This window comes from Parasteatoda tepidariorum, chromosome 7 (genome assembly GCF_982258835.1).
Source record: "Parasteatoda tepidariorum strain Cologne lab strain chromosome 7, Ptep-v5.0, whole genome shotgun sequence".
Classification (NCBI taxonomy): domain Eukaryota; kingdom Metazoa; phylum Arthropoda; class Arachnida; order Araneae; family Theridiidae; genus Parasteatoda; species Parasteatoda tepidariorum.
This window is the reverse complement of record NC_141761.1, coordinates 77,593,031-77,606,418: the sequence shown is the minus strand read 5'-3', so window position 1 is coordinate 77,606,418 and position 13,388 is coordinate 77,593,031. Positions and strand designations below refer to the sequence as shown.

General features: G+C 29.8%; 1 protein-coding gene across 2 annotated transcripts in view; it reads right to left on the bottom strand.

The window, feature by feature from the left end:
• The window catches only part of LOC107457578 (sodium channel protein para), a 274,399-nt gene that overhangs the window by 90,346 nt on the left and 170,665 nt on the right, over positions 1–13,388 (bottom strand). For both annotated transcript variants that reach the window (XM_087168094.1, XM_087168092.1), the window contains 3 exons: positions 6,715–6,920; positions 2,683–2,811; positions 1,480–1,571 (listed from right to left, as the gene is read on the bottom strand). In XM_087168094.1, the coding sequence (XP_087024220.1) occupies positions 1,480–1,571; positions 2,683–2,811; positions 6,715–6,920 (427 nt within the window). The remainder of the gene's footprint in view (positions 1–1,479; positions 1,572–2,682; positions 2,812–6,714; positions 6,921–13,388) is intronic.

The following is a 13,388-nucleotide window of genomic DNA, read 5'->3' as shown; positions in this document are numbered from 1 at the left end:
TCTTAATAACCATGTTTTTATCTCTATTTCTGTGATTTAGGTTTATATTTTTGCATGAATATTTCTTCAGATTTAACCATATACCTATTTAAGTTCATACTACAAATTAAAAGTCTATCATTAAAAAAAATAATATGTTAAGCATTATTATAAGCTCATTTTTAAAGGAATGTTAGAGGGAAAAAACGAAACCTCAATTTTTCATCTGTTATGAATCAATTTTCAAACATAGCATATTGCTTCCATTAACCTTTACAAAACATTTGTAGGTTTGGATTCTCGAAAAGCAATTACTGCGAAAATTTTTTTTTCAATATTAACTAAAAATTTAAACAAGGAATTTCAACTTGAAAAGAACAAATAATCTCTTTAAAGTGAAGTCTACTACTAGTATATCACTTAATTAAAATTGTGAAATTTTCGAAAGGTATAAAACACACTGCACAAAATAATTCTCAAATTTATAAATTCCATCTTTCAATCGCAGTCATTAATTCCTTATTAATTGATATTAAAATAATTTAAATTAATATATATAAATCAAAATAAATCAAAATAAAATGAATGATTATAAACACCTGGATGTATCTTCATTGTGTTCCTGTTTTATATTATAATTTTAAAGAAATTGTGTTAAATTTAAGATAGGACGGCTTTTTGAATCTTGTAGGGGGCTTACCCAAGTCGCTGTAAGCCAGTTGTGTACGCAGTTTGTTTTGGAAACTACTTCAAACTCTATATGTGTATTTATTCAAGGAAATTACGTCGAATAATTGCGAGATGGCAAAAATCAACTTATTTCAAGATGAGCAGTTTAAAAAAAGATGCAGAATACAGCTTAAGGATCGTCAAAAATTAAAATTTTATTTCAAAGAGTGTAGATTATTAGTATAATATAAATAGCGAACTGGATTTAAAACTCAATTTCATATTATCAATATACTAAACAGAATCGCTTTATATTCCGTAAACGAAACAATTAAGTATTTCCTTTTCCTTTTAAATGTTTAAATAAAAAGAAGAGTTGGGCAAAACTATGGACAAAATTTAATTAATTTGCATTTAATAAAGCATAAATTGCGTATGAATTGTCTAAATAATCATATCAATTGTAAGAGGAAGTTACTGCGTCCACCTTTATTGAAAGTGGTTAGATGCAAAACAATCACGGCATTGACGCAACCGCTGCCCTTAGCTTATGTGATTAAAATGCGCTATAAGAAAGTGGTAAACAAAATTTTGGAGCTCCCTCGTTCCTTTTGGTATGTGGACTGTTCATATTCAATTTCCAAAGATTTCGTAAAAACACCAGTTAATTAAATTAGATCCCTTCTTTTGTATAATCCAGTATAAAGTACAGTAAAGAAATCTTTAAATTCCATAAACATATTTTTAAACTATAAATGAAAAGTTTTGCATATGGTATAAAATTTATATTAAATAAAAGTTGATAAGGGTATTTAACTAGTTTAAACTTACCTGGAACAATAGCTACCGTTTTTAAGGCTCTAAATACGCGAAATGTTCTCAAGGCGCTGAGGTTTCCTAAATCTACTAACATTGTGGTATATCTGAAATAGGAAACTTAAGTTTAATAATTCAGAAAAATGTCATTCAAGTAATAAATAAAGAGTGTCTCAAAACGTGCGCAAGATTTGAATTTTGTGAAAGAATTTATTTTTCTAACAATAAAATGCTACCAACAGAATTTTTTCCCCAGAGTGATAGCTGGCACTTCAGCAACAGATAGTAGACGAAAAAACAACACGTTTTTATTGTTTAGTAATTATCGGAATATTGTTGAGCACTCCCTGAATGTAAAATTTCCCTTTTTGGTCATCAGATTTGGCGTGCAAATCATAGAAATTATCACCATAGGACTTTTATCACTGATTTAGTTGTTATTTTATTTAGTTATTACTTTAATGCTTAGGAAGGAAATATTGCGCGATTCTAATAAGTCAATCTAACCACATACGCGTTTGAAGGAAGAAATATTGCATACTATATCGACGAAATTCAAACACATTTATGCAAAATTATCATTAAAAAAAAAGATTGCCTCGCTGTACTTGAAAATCTGTGGAGGCCATTATCTCAACCTGCTGTTCTGTACAAAATCTGTACATTGTGTACTTGAGAACAATATAAAAAAAGTCAGAGTTTTAATTTAAAAACCTATGTTTTAAATCGAAATTAATTTTTACACAAATTTTGGGACACCCTATATTTATTAAACAATAACTGTCACTAAAAAAATAACAGTCAATTATATAAATTAGGTTGGCAATCGATAAAGCAAAAAAAGTTACCAACGATAGTTAATAGCTACACAGCAGATGATTAACTAAATGTTTAGATCTAAAGCAAGCACAACTAGTTAACTGAACGTAATGTAAAAAAAAAAGTTCAAATTATAAATTGCCGTTTAAATCTCATGCAAGTTTGCCCAGCTAATTCACTAAGCGTTACATAAAAACATCTAATTAACTGAATATAAAATTAAACAAAAAAATAATAATAAATTTAAATAAATCATAGTTTATATCTCAATCATGTTAAAAATACGAAAATTTTAAATTATAAATTATACACAAGACACTATAAATTTATTTGTTGTCTAAACAATTTAGTTTTAAATTTAAAATAAATAGTGCATTTTCAAAGTAGGATTTTACTTACGCTAAAGAAATAACTACAAAATCGAGCCAATTCCAAGGATCCCGAAGATATGTGAAGGATTCTAGAATGAATCCTCTAGCTAACATTTTGATGATGGACTCACAAGTATATATTAAAGTGAACCAAATTCTGAAAAGAAGGAAAACAAAAAGAACATGAAACTAATTGATTGGTATGATGGCGCGCTGAGAAAAAAGTATTGCTGTTAACTACCAGAATATGATAAAGTTTACTGTGTTTCTGGCACTATGGGAACCCCAGAAAGCTCAGTAATTTTTACCAATGAGAAAAAGTTAACAATAAAATATGGTTTTATAATAATTGACAAAATTTGGTATCTGTGGTAAGATTTGGTAATTTTATTATGATAGAGTAGTGGTTCTGAAAAGGTGATCCGTAGAACCCTAGGGTTCAACCCCCCAGAAAGCTCAGTATTTTTCACCAATGAGAAAAAGTCAACAATAAAATATGGTCTTATAATAATTGACAAAATTTGGAATCTGTGGTAAGATTTGGTAATTTTATTATGATAGAGTAGTGGTTCTAAAAGGTGATCCGTGGAACCCTTGGGTTCTATGGAAGGAGTAAAAGAGTTCCGAGAGTTAAATTTTTTGAAAGCCAGTAAAAAATATATATTTGCATCCATTCCACAATCCACAATTTATTTAATACTTCGGTTGTATAAGAAGGTTGTATATAAGAACTTATTCATTTAAAATTCCAGAATATGTTTAAATTTACTGTCTTTCTGGCACTTTGGAAAACACGGTAACTTTTACCGAAGAGCTTTAATAATGATGTTTGGTAAAATTAACAAAAAAATATTTTTTTAAAATATGCTATAGAATTTGATAGAAGTGGTGAAATTTTGAAATTTTATTATGATAATTTAGATTAATGATTCTCAAAAAGTGTTTCATGGAACCCTAGACTTCCATGGGAGGAAAGCAAGAGTTCCAAGAGTTAAAAATTTTTTTTAGCTAGTAATTAATTTATATACGTATCCAATCGATAATTCACAATTTAGTTAACATTTTGGTTGTTTTTATGAACTTATTCATTTAAATTTCCAGAATATGGTAAAATTTACAGTATTCCTGGCACTATGCAGCAACATAAAGCTCGGTTGTTTTTATCAAGCGTTTTAATGATGTTTGGTAATTTAACAAAAGAAATGTAGTTTTATAATAAATGTGGTTAAATTCGGTAGTTTAATAATACCTTACAGCATGGCATTGAAATCTTATATTCAGTTAAATTAACTTTTTAGTTTTGTATTTAAACTAAATGTATGGTAATACGAACTGTAATTTTGAGACCTAGAGTTTCCGGTTAACCGTTTCTAAATGAACGGAAAAATTGCCAAATGAATGGTTTAAATATAGTTTATTTTGGCTTTATTAATCAGAGTCAAGTTTTTTTTTTCTTCTTACAGAAATGTCATTACCATAAAGTACGATAACTTTACCAGAAAATCTTTTCTCAGTGCAGTTTTATTTTTTGAAATTTGTATTAATTAACATATATGAATTTCAAAAGTTGAAATCAACGTTACATTTCATGCACACTTATTTTAATAGCGCAAAATATCGATATGCATCATTTTAACATATGCATCATTTTAACATATGATAACCAATTATTTTCAGTTTTGCACTGTCTTTTATTTTGCACGTGATAAAAAGATTTTAAGACTCAAAACAAAAAAGTAGCTATTATTAATTTTGCAAAAAGATTCATTTTGAAGCGCTAAAAATTGTATAGAATTTATAAAAAAAAAAGTAGTTGTAGTGCCACTGTTTCTTCGAAACATAATCTATTTTGCCTTGGTTACTAGTACATTTGCATCTAAATATTATGTTTTCAAAGTGAAACGTTTTTAATAGATGGTAGAAGAGCGAGGGATGCCACTTTTTTCTACATTAGTCGCTATCGGTTTTTTCGTGCAAATGGTTTCAAATGGATTCTAATCGTAATAAAATAAGTTTTGTTCTAATGCATACAAATAAAATGCATGCGAAAGAAATTAAAAAAAAACAACATTAGAATAATATTGCTATATCATTTTTGTGCATTTATATTGAATGTAAAACTTCATCCATAATCCTTGAGCAGTTTATAATTCTTTCATCGAGATAATTCGTACTTTTTCACAATTCGAAATAGAGCAATTGATTTTGCTATGAGCCTAAACTTATCATGCATTCATAAATATTAATCATGAAAATTCGTGGTTGAGTTTTTTTTGCCGTAGGGAGATTAAGACAAATTATGGATTCGATATAGTTCCATAATACTTTCTTTCTTTTTGTAAAAAAAAAAAAAAATAAATAATTTCTTAAACATTTTACCATGAATTTTTTTTTACTAAAGAAATGTTTAAATGAAGCATATTTAATAACACTAAGCTGAGAGTAATATCGACAGCAAGAAATACAATTCATTCATATTAATATAGAATCCTCAAACTTTTTCGACCCAAAAGTCTACTTTTGCTCACTATTTATTCAGTGTTACTTAAAATGAGAAAAATCAGTAGATAATTAATAGTTAAGAAGAAGCGTTATCCTTCCATAAAATGGAATGGATATCGGTAACCCAGAGGTTACGGAATCTGACTCCAGTCGGGAGGAACTGGGGTTCGATCCTCGGCTCCACTGAAGGCCTGGTTTCTTAGGAAACGTCGGCGTCAGCTAAAAACGAACGTTTACCTCTGATTGGTTAATTTATGAGTTTGACAGCATACGTCATCGAACGCTCAGCTTGAACGACAACTGCCGTCAAAATCAACTGCAGATGGATTACAGCGTGACGTTAACAGCAGAAGCAATGGCGGACAACACCCAACAACAGAGCATTGGAATCAGCCAAGATTTTAATTTTAACATTAAACATAGCTTCTTTTTCCTCTTCTTCTTCATTTAGCTAAGCAAAGTCATCATTTGTTCTTTAAAGCATTGGTCGACAATCACAAAATCAATACAAATTCAAAATAAATATTTGTTTACGTTATTAACGCATGCGCAATGCAAGATAATGTCTGTGTTGGACCGACTGCTCAGGCTGAGCTAACAGAAAGGAATTTTTATGGCGTCAAAATTATATCAACTTAACGCTGACGCCCAGTTAAGACGCTTCTCCTAAGAAACCAGGCCTTGGGCTAACAAACCAGTATTTTGTTGGCGTCAGGGTAACGTCAACTTAACGCTGACGCCCAGATAAGGCGCTTGTCCTAAGAAACCAGGCCTTATTAGACCCATCCCATATGCGCTCGGGAAATCTGTGGAATCGAAAGTTCTGTGGCAGGTCGCTGAGCAGCACCATGGATACAGGGATCTGGGATACAAGGATACCCTTCAGATCAATGTCTAAATCATGGGAGTGACCTTAAGAATGAGTGGTGCTGCCATCTATCCGTGAGGTTTTGAGACAAAATGCGCTTTGATCCCTTACGGTACTCTCTTGACAAACGAAAGACCTTCCTGACTTAATTCTCAAAAGATAAATGACTGGTGAGCTTGCCTTGTGTCCTTAGAAACAGCGTAGAATCGTATAATAATATAGTAATCTGCGATAAAATTGGTTAGTTTAATGCCTGTTCTCTAATTTTAATGCATAATTAATGCAAAAAAATGTTTTTTTATTTTCCAAGAAGAACTGATAGCCCTCTTTCGAAGATTTCGCAATTTAAGTTTCGAATAATCGAAATTTCTGTTCTGCATATATGGAGGAGTTCAATTTCTCCAACTTGTTTATCGCATTTAATATTTTGCCAATCTCTCTTATAATTTCATCTCTGAACAATGTGCATTCAAATTACGTTAAACAGCTATGAAAATAACTAAAAAGTAATTTAAGCAAAATATTTTGTTCTTAATGTTAGAACTTTTGGAAGAAAAAAATTTCATATCAAGATAGTATTAGGCAATACATTTATCACATGTTATCACTCTAATGATGAAATATATTTATATGAAAAAAAAATGAGTGACGTTGATTGAGGTTTGAAAATTTGAGTATTTATATACTTACTCTGATGCTTCAATTGTAGGGTTACTAGGAAATGTCATGAGTATGCAATTAGTGAGGATCGTGGTAATGACAAAGAAGCTGAAGACAGGATGGACCAGTAAGTAAATAGCCACTCGACGGATTGGATTGAAAGGGCTCAACAGGTACAGGGCGTTGGTCGCACTAAACCTAAAGATGTCTTTTCCTTTACTAACAACTACGAATGTCTGAAATGCAAAAGAAAAGATAAAATAAAAGCTGGGTAATTTGATCGAAATAAATAAAATTGTAAAATATTTTAGACCTTTAAAGTAATTTGCACTGATTATTCGTGGTTTCAGTATGTTTCAAATTTTGTGAAGATTTAATGTCATTTTCTATTGTTAAATTTGGAATGCTGAAGAAGATAACATCAATGAATCTTTCATCAGGGTCAATATATAAATCGTTCTATACCAAGGGTCTTCAAATTGTCAAGTATATTTGATAAAAACAGAGAACAATGTTGTTGTCGTAGGACCATTAAACCACTGGGGGTGTGACTGCTCTTGTTTAACAGTGGCGCCATCTATGGCCAAGAATTCGATTTTTTCCACACCCATACGTGACACCAGTTTATAGGGTGGACCTATCTATCGTTCCCAGGAACGTGAGTTCAGCGCAGAAAACAATAGTATCGGTAAACGTTTTGCCTAATTACTTAAAACCTCTAATTCCAAATATAGTTTAATGTCGACAATTTATTTTAGAGTGACCATACATGATAGGAAGACACGTAATTTAAATATATTTGCTCTTTAAATTATAATTTTTACGAAGTTAATTTAAATACTTTTAGCATTTCTTAAAACAAATTTGTGTTTCTTCTCTTTTAACTGAAGTTAAATTAGCCTGTCGGCAAATATATTTATTTATTATTAATGCACTTTTCTCACGTAATGAATTATGTTGATTGCATATATTCCCAGAGATAACTTTGTAGTTGTCTATAATACAGTTTTGTCAAATTTTGAGGTGCTGTTTTTATGATCGAAATTATCTTATCTATAGTTAAAAAGTAAACTTCGCGTTTAAAATAAACAAAAGAGCCAGTTTCTTTTTATAAGTAGATATTTAAAACATGATTGTATCAGTTCTTGATGAAGTAGCGCGTGAGGCCTCATTGCGGAAAAGAACACTTTTTCAAGCAGTTTGGCCATACATTAAGAGTAAGGCAACCGCAAAATTAAAAAAAATAGTTCTAAACTTCAACATTCCATTATTTTTCAACGGAAGATAGAAGGGAAATGTTATTCCTGCAACCTCACTGCATCAGAATCAAAAATATTTACAAAACAGTCGTTAATTCAAAACAAATAGATATCTTTAATTGGCGATTAAGCAAAAATGTTCCAGCCAAACTAAGGAGTATTAACAAGTTTAAAACAATTTGGCATAAGATAAAACTTAAAGAATGTTCCCCTTAGAAGAACTTTTCCATGGAAAACAAAGGAAAAGTTATTTATGAATTTATTTGTGTACTTCTTTAAGCTTTAGGTTGAAACCAATGCATTATGTTATAATCAAAACATTTCACTTTTCAAATTAAATTTTCTAATTGTCAAATTAAATGCAAGGTGCAATTTTTTCATTAGAAGTGATGTATAATAATTAACTTTAAAACTTGAAATTGCTAAATTATTTTTAGACTCTTGCAGTAAAAATTAGTAGACAATTCACTTGTAACTCAATTTAGATGTCAAACTAAAATATTCAAAATAAAATTAGAATGTAAATAAATATTATAATTTAACTTCACATAAAATAAATACAAATAAATATAACTATTTACAAACATACAATATCTAAAGATTGAAGCTAACTAGATCTTTTTTTTTTATTTTTATCAAAATGCTTATTTTTATCTTGATGTCGCTAGTTTTAAAACCAAACAAAATACTTAACACTTTTAAATTTCACATAATTAGATCCTAACTCACTCTTATTAATATTTATGCATCATAATTTAAGCAAATAACATAATTCAAGAACACTAGCACTTTCTTCTGCTAACATATTCGCTTAGCACCTATGTTTCATTTTCAAGAATAATAATTTTAAACACTTTTTTAAAATAAACTTAACTGGTACAATTTCAAAACCTTCTATATATTTTTATTTTATATTTCCAGCTTAATTTAAAACTTCACTTCAAACTTTAATAGCAAGTAATTTCTTTACGAGTTAGTTTTAAAAAATAAATAAATCATACATATGAATAAAGAAATAAGACTAATCTGAACATAATATCACAACATAATATTTATACTTATATAAATTATCTTTAAAACAAGCAATAGAACTACAGAAAAAAAAATATTATTTAAATAAAAATCATTTGAAGTGAAATAATCAACAAAACCTTTCTTCCAAATAATATTTAAACTATTTTAGTTTTCTAGTTTAATAACAACAAACCTAAGTTTTAATTATCGTTTTACTTTACTACTATCGTTTGTCGATTAAAGATTTTAAAGATTATATTTTCATTATTATTTTTACTTTTACTCTTAAAACGTTTGTCAAATTTGGGGCAATTGGGTATAATATGAAAAAAACACAACTACTTCCACGAAAATTTTACTAGGAATAACATTTACCTTTTAGTTTAATTAATAAGCTGAGTTTTAAATATGTTTACTAAATTCATAAACTTAGATAAAACAACAAAATAAATTATTTCAAAAGGAACTAGACTAATACAATTTCAACCTGCCGAGTAGCGACTTATAACAACACACTTCATTTAATGTTTACTTGTTGCTAGAAATCAGGTTCGCAGAAAATGCTGTTTACTAGTTAAATTTAGTAGGAATAACACGATCTGTGACGTAGACTGTACCCAATTGGAGAATTTCGAGATGACATGACTTCTGTAGGAGATTTTAATATTCTTTCACCAGTTTTTGGTACTATCTTTATTAAAGGTTTGGTTTTGGTTTCAGAATCAGGTCCCAAATTAAGAATGTACTTTTCTTTATCAAGTCCCAGTCTATAAGGGAATGTTTATCATATTTTACAATAGAATTTCTTTTCTTTTTCGAAATACGGTTTCTTTGCATTACTCTGCGAATTTTTTTTTTTTTAAATTGTCTTTTCCAATTCCTTTTTTTCCTTTTCCAAAATTTTCTAGATTTCCAATTCCAAGATTCCATTTCTCCAATTATCTCCAACTTTTTTTTCGTTATCACTACAATTCGTTTCCTAAACTTCCAGTGATTAATTTTCTGGCAAGTTTTACCAATTGTGCCAAGTACACTGGATTTCCATTTCTTGAGCCAATGACTGAACTTTTCTTTCAATCTTACTTTATTAGCACTGTAATTTTTCTAATATCGCAAATATCTTTTGCACTTATACTTGTTCGCTTTGGTTCCATGATCAAAATTACATTTGGCTCTTAATGTTTTCATCTTAACCTTCATTCGCAAGAGCTTTAATTTTCCTTGAAATCGTTTGTGATTTAGTTTCAATCGTGTATGGATAAATTTATCGTCAATAATCTTTGGCGACTCTTTTAGTTTTACTCTTTGCATAATCCTAATTCTATCAAAGTATATTTTTTGTTTCCTTTTCGCATTAATTATTCGCCGTCTATTCATTTTCTTGACACTTCCATTCCTGCCAAAGTTCTCTTCTTTATGAAGGAGTTTTATTTGTTTAGCGTTGAGTGGCATTTTCTTTCTTGCACAAAATTTTTCATTCCTACACGGCAAGTTAACCACTTTGGTTTCAATTTTATCTTTAGTACTGTGGTGTAACTACCACTACATATATTAAATACCAAATCACTAGTATATAAGACATGTTAACTTGAATCTATCTAGAGGTACCTTTCGCTAGTTGAAGGTTGGCATAGTCTGTAATTAAAATCAGCGCAAATGGTGACCCGGGCGTGATAAGAACTTGCCAATATTGATAGATGGTCCACATTAAACAGTTGATTTGCTTAAAAAAATACTGCTCAAAGAAAAAAAAATCCGGTGAAGTAAATAAATTCTTCCGGTCAATAAACAAAAATGAAGAAAGAAAAAAAAAATGAGCGAAATGCTATAAAAAAAAATAAAAAAAAAATAAAAATGAGCAATTACGATATAAATAAATACATTGCATAAATCAACTAGTGGTATTCATTCATCGAATTCTATCACAGATAAAATTCTGGAAGGGGAGTAATGTGGTGTAACTACCACTACAAATATTAAATACCAAATCACTAGTATATAAGACATGTTAACCTAATTCCATCGACAGGTACCTTTTGATAGATAAAGGTTGGCATAGTCTATAATTAAAATCACCTCAGTACTATTCAATACTATTTTACTCGAAAATCTTTTATGTTTCTCTGTAACTAATACCTTAGCCCCACTTTGTTACCGACAATCTATGGCAAACTTTTGCTACCTTTATTAGAATCAATCTTCATCATTTCTTCCATAACTGATGATTCAGTACTAACATGAATTTTACTATATTTTACTTCCAAAATCCTTTCAGTTCTTACATTTTCTCCTTTCTGGCAAACTTTTTCATTTTCAACCAAAACTATTTCACAATTTTTCGTCCAAAAAGAATCGACTTAAGATGCTCCTTCCTGGCACTTTGGCAGTGCTATTTCTTCTTCTACAGTTTCTACCCCAAAACGGACTCGATTTACTTGGCAATCATCCTTTTCTTCATTTTTTGTCGCAACTTTTACTTGAATAATTTGACATTCCTTTTCTTCTACCACCTTTTACTATCTCTCTAGAAACTTCGTCAAACAATTCGTCTTCTGGTACTGCCCTTTCTATTTCCGTGCGTAATACGCATGGACTAACTTCCAACATCATATCTTTTTCTGCTCCTACTATTTGTTGTTGTTCCTTCCGATCCTCTATAAAAATATTCCTAACACTTTTCACTATGATTTCATCAAATTTTTCATATTCCGTACGAAAGTATGCTTCATTTCTTTTTATTTTATACTCTTCAAAACTTGGAGAAATCCAATTAGACACTTCTTTAAAAATATTTTCTTCCCAATCCATGATCATGTTCCTATTTACTTTAGTAATTGGTTCCATTTCTTCTGGTACAACTGTTGGCGAGACTATTGTTCTTTTGGAAGTCGATGGGTTTCTTTCAGAATTACTCTTGGCAACATTTCCAGACTTAGTGCCACTTAATATAACCAATATTAAGCCAACTTGACTCTGTGTCCTTCGAATTAACTATTGTTTCAATAAAGGAATTTGGTACTTTTCGGGAAACATTTAGCGATATATCTTTATAGTCGGATTGGGGATTAATATAATTCCAACTTCTATTGTAATTCTCTTTTCCATAATCCCAATCTCGATGCTTACAGTGTTTCTTGAAATGTCCTATTTCACCACAATTGAAACGTTCAGATCTAAATTTCTTCACAATACTTAGTGAATTCCATTTCTCATTAAAATGTTCTAACGGGCGATTGTTATTACACGGAATATCTTGTGGATCATACTGAAAATTGGAAATGAGATTTTCTTTATAGTAATCATAATCATCGTTATAAATTTCTGGCATTTCAGCAGGAATAAGCTGTAAAGTACACGAAAACCAAAGATCAAAATTCACTCTAAATCTCTTCGCTTTCCATTCAAAAATTTCGAAGTACCGTCAAATGCCACATTTTTTGGCGTAAATTTTAAGCATCTCATTCATTAATTTTACGGTCGATTCAGGAGGAGACACAATCTAGCTCAAAAGTTTACTTCTATCCAGTTTTTCATCATTCCTAGATTTAGATTCAAATTTTTTGCAATATCTTCCTCTACAATCATTTGATAAAAAATGACTTTTTTTCTTAAACAAAATTAATCTCTTAAAGAACCAACAACTCTGTTGTTCAAAAAAATGTCTTCCAGTTTTATCGTCTGCTTTTATTTTTTTTTATTTATCTCTTCATGCGTTAATTTCATTTTATTCATGCTTTTGCAAGTCGTTATTTTTTAAATATTTTTACTTTTATTCATGCTTTTGCTAGCCAATTTTTTTAAAAATATTTTCAGACTTTATAGCTGTTACGTCACTCTCATAAGATGACGTCATTCATTTAAAGTGTAAATATTAACTAAAACGATTTTTTCGCCTGTGTATATATGAAAAGTGTGAGTGGCAACAGAAAGAATGTTGTGCTAGATGTGTTCTACGAAAATAAAATGGTTGCTTTTGTAAATATGTGTACGCAGGTATTACTTGTAAATTTAAGTTATTTCATCGCTGGATAGATCGGGTAGATTTATCGGAAGCACGAAACATTGTGGTGACCCGGATTTTAAAGGTTAGTTTTCATTTGCAATATTAATTGGCGACTGTAATTATGGATTCTCTTATCGCCAAACGAATTCCTGTTCGTGGAACATTTACAAAACGTTATAATCAGTTATTGGCGATGTGTAAGGAAAATAAAAGTACTCGTAAAGATATTGAAATTAAATTTTCATCTTTTGAACGTATTGCAAACGATTTGGCATTATTAGATGAAGAAATCTATAAATTATTAGTTGACGCCAAATCAGAAAACTTATCTGAAGAATACGATAAAATTGAAGAGTACAAGGAAAAAACTGATGCAATTCGTATTGAAGTGAAAATATATTTGGAAAAATTTCTCACATTTCCCGAAA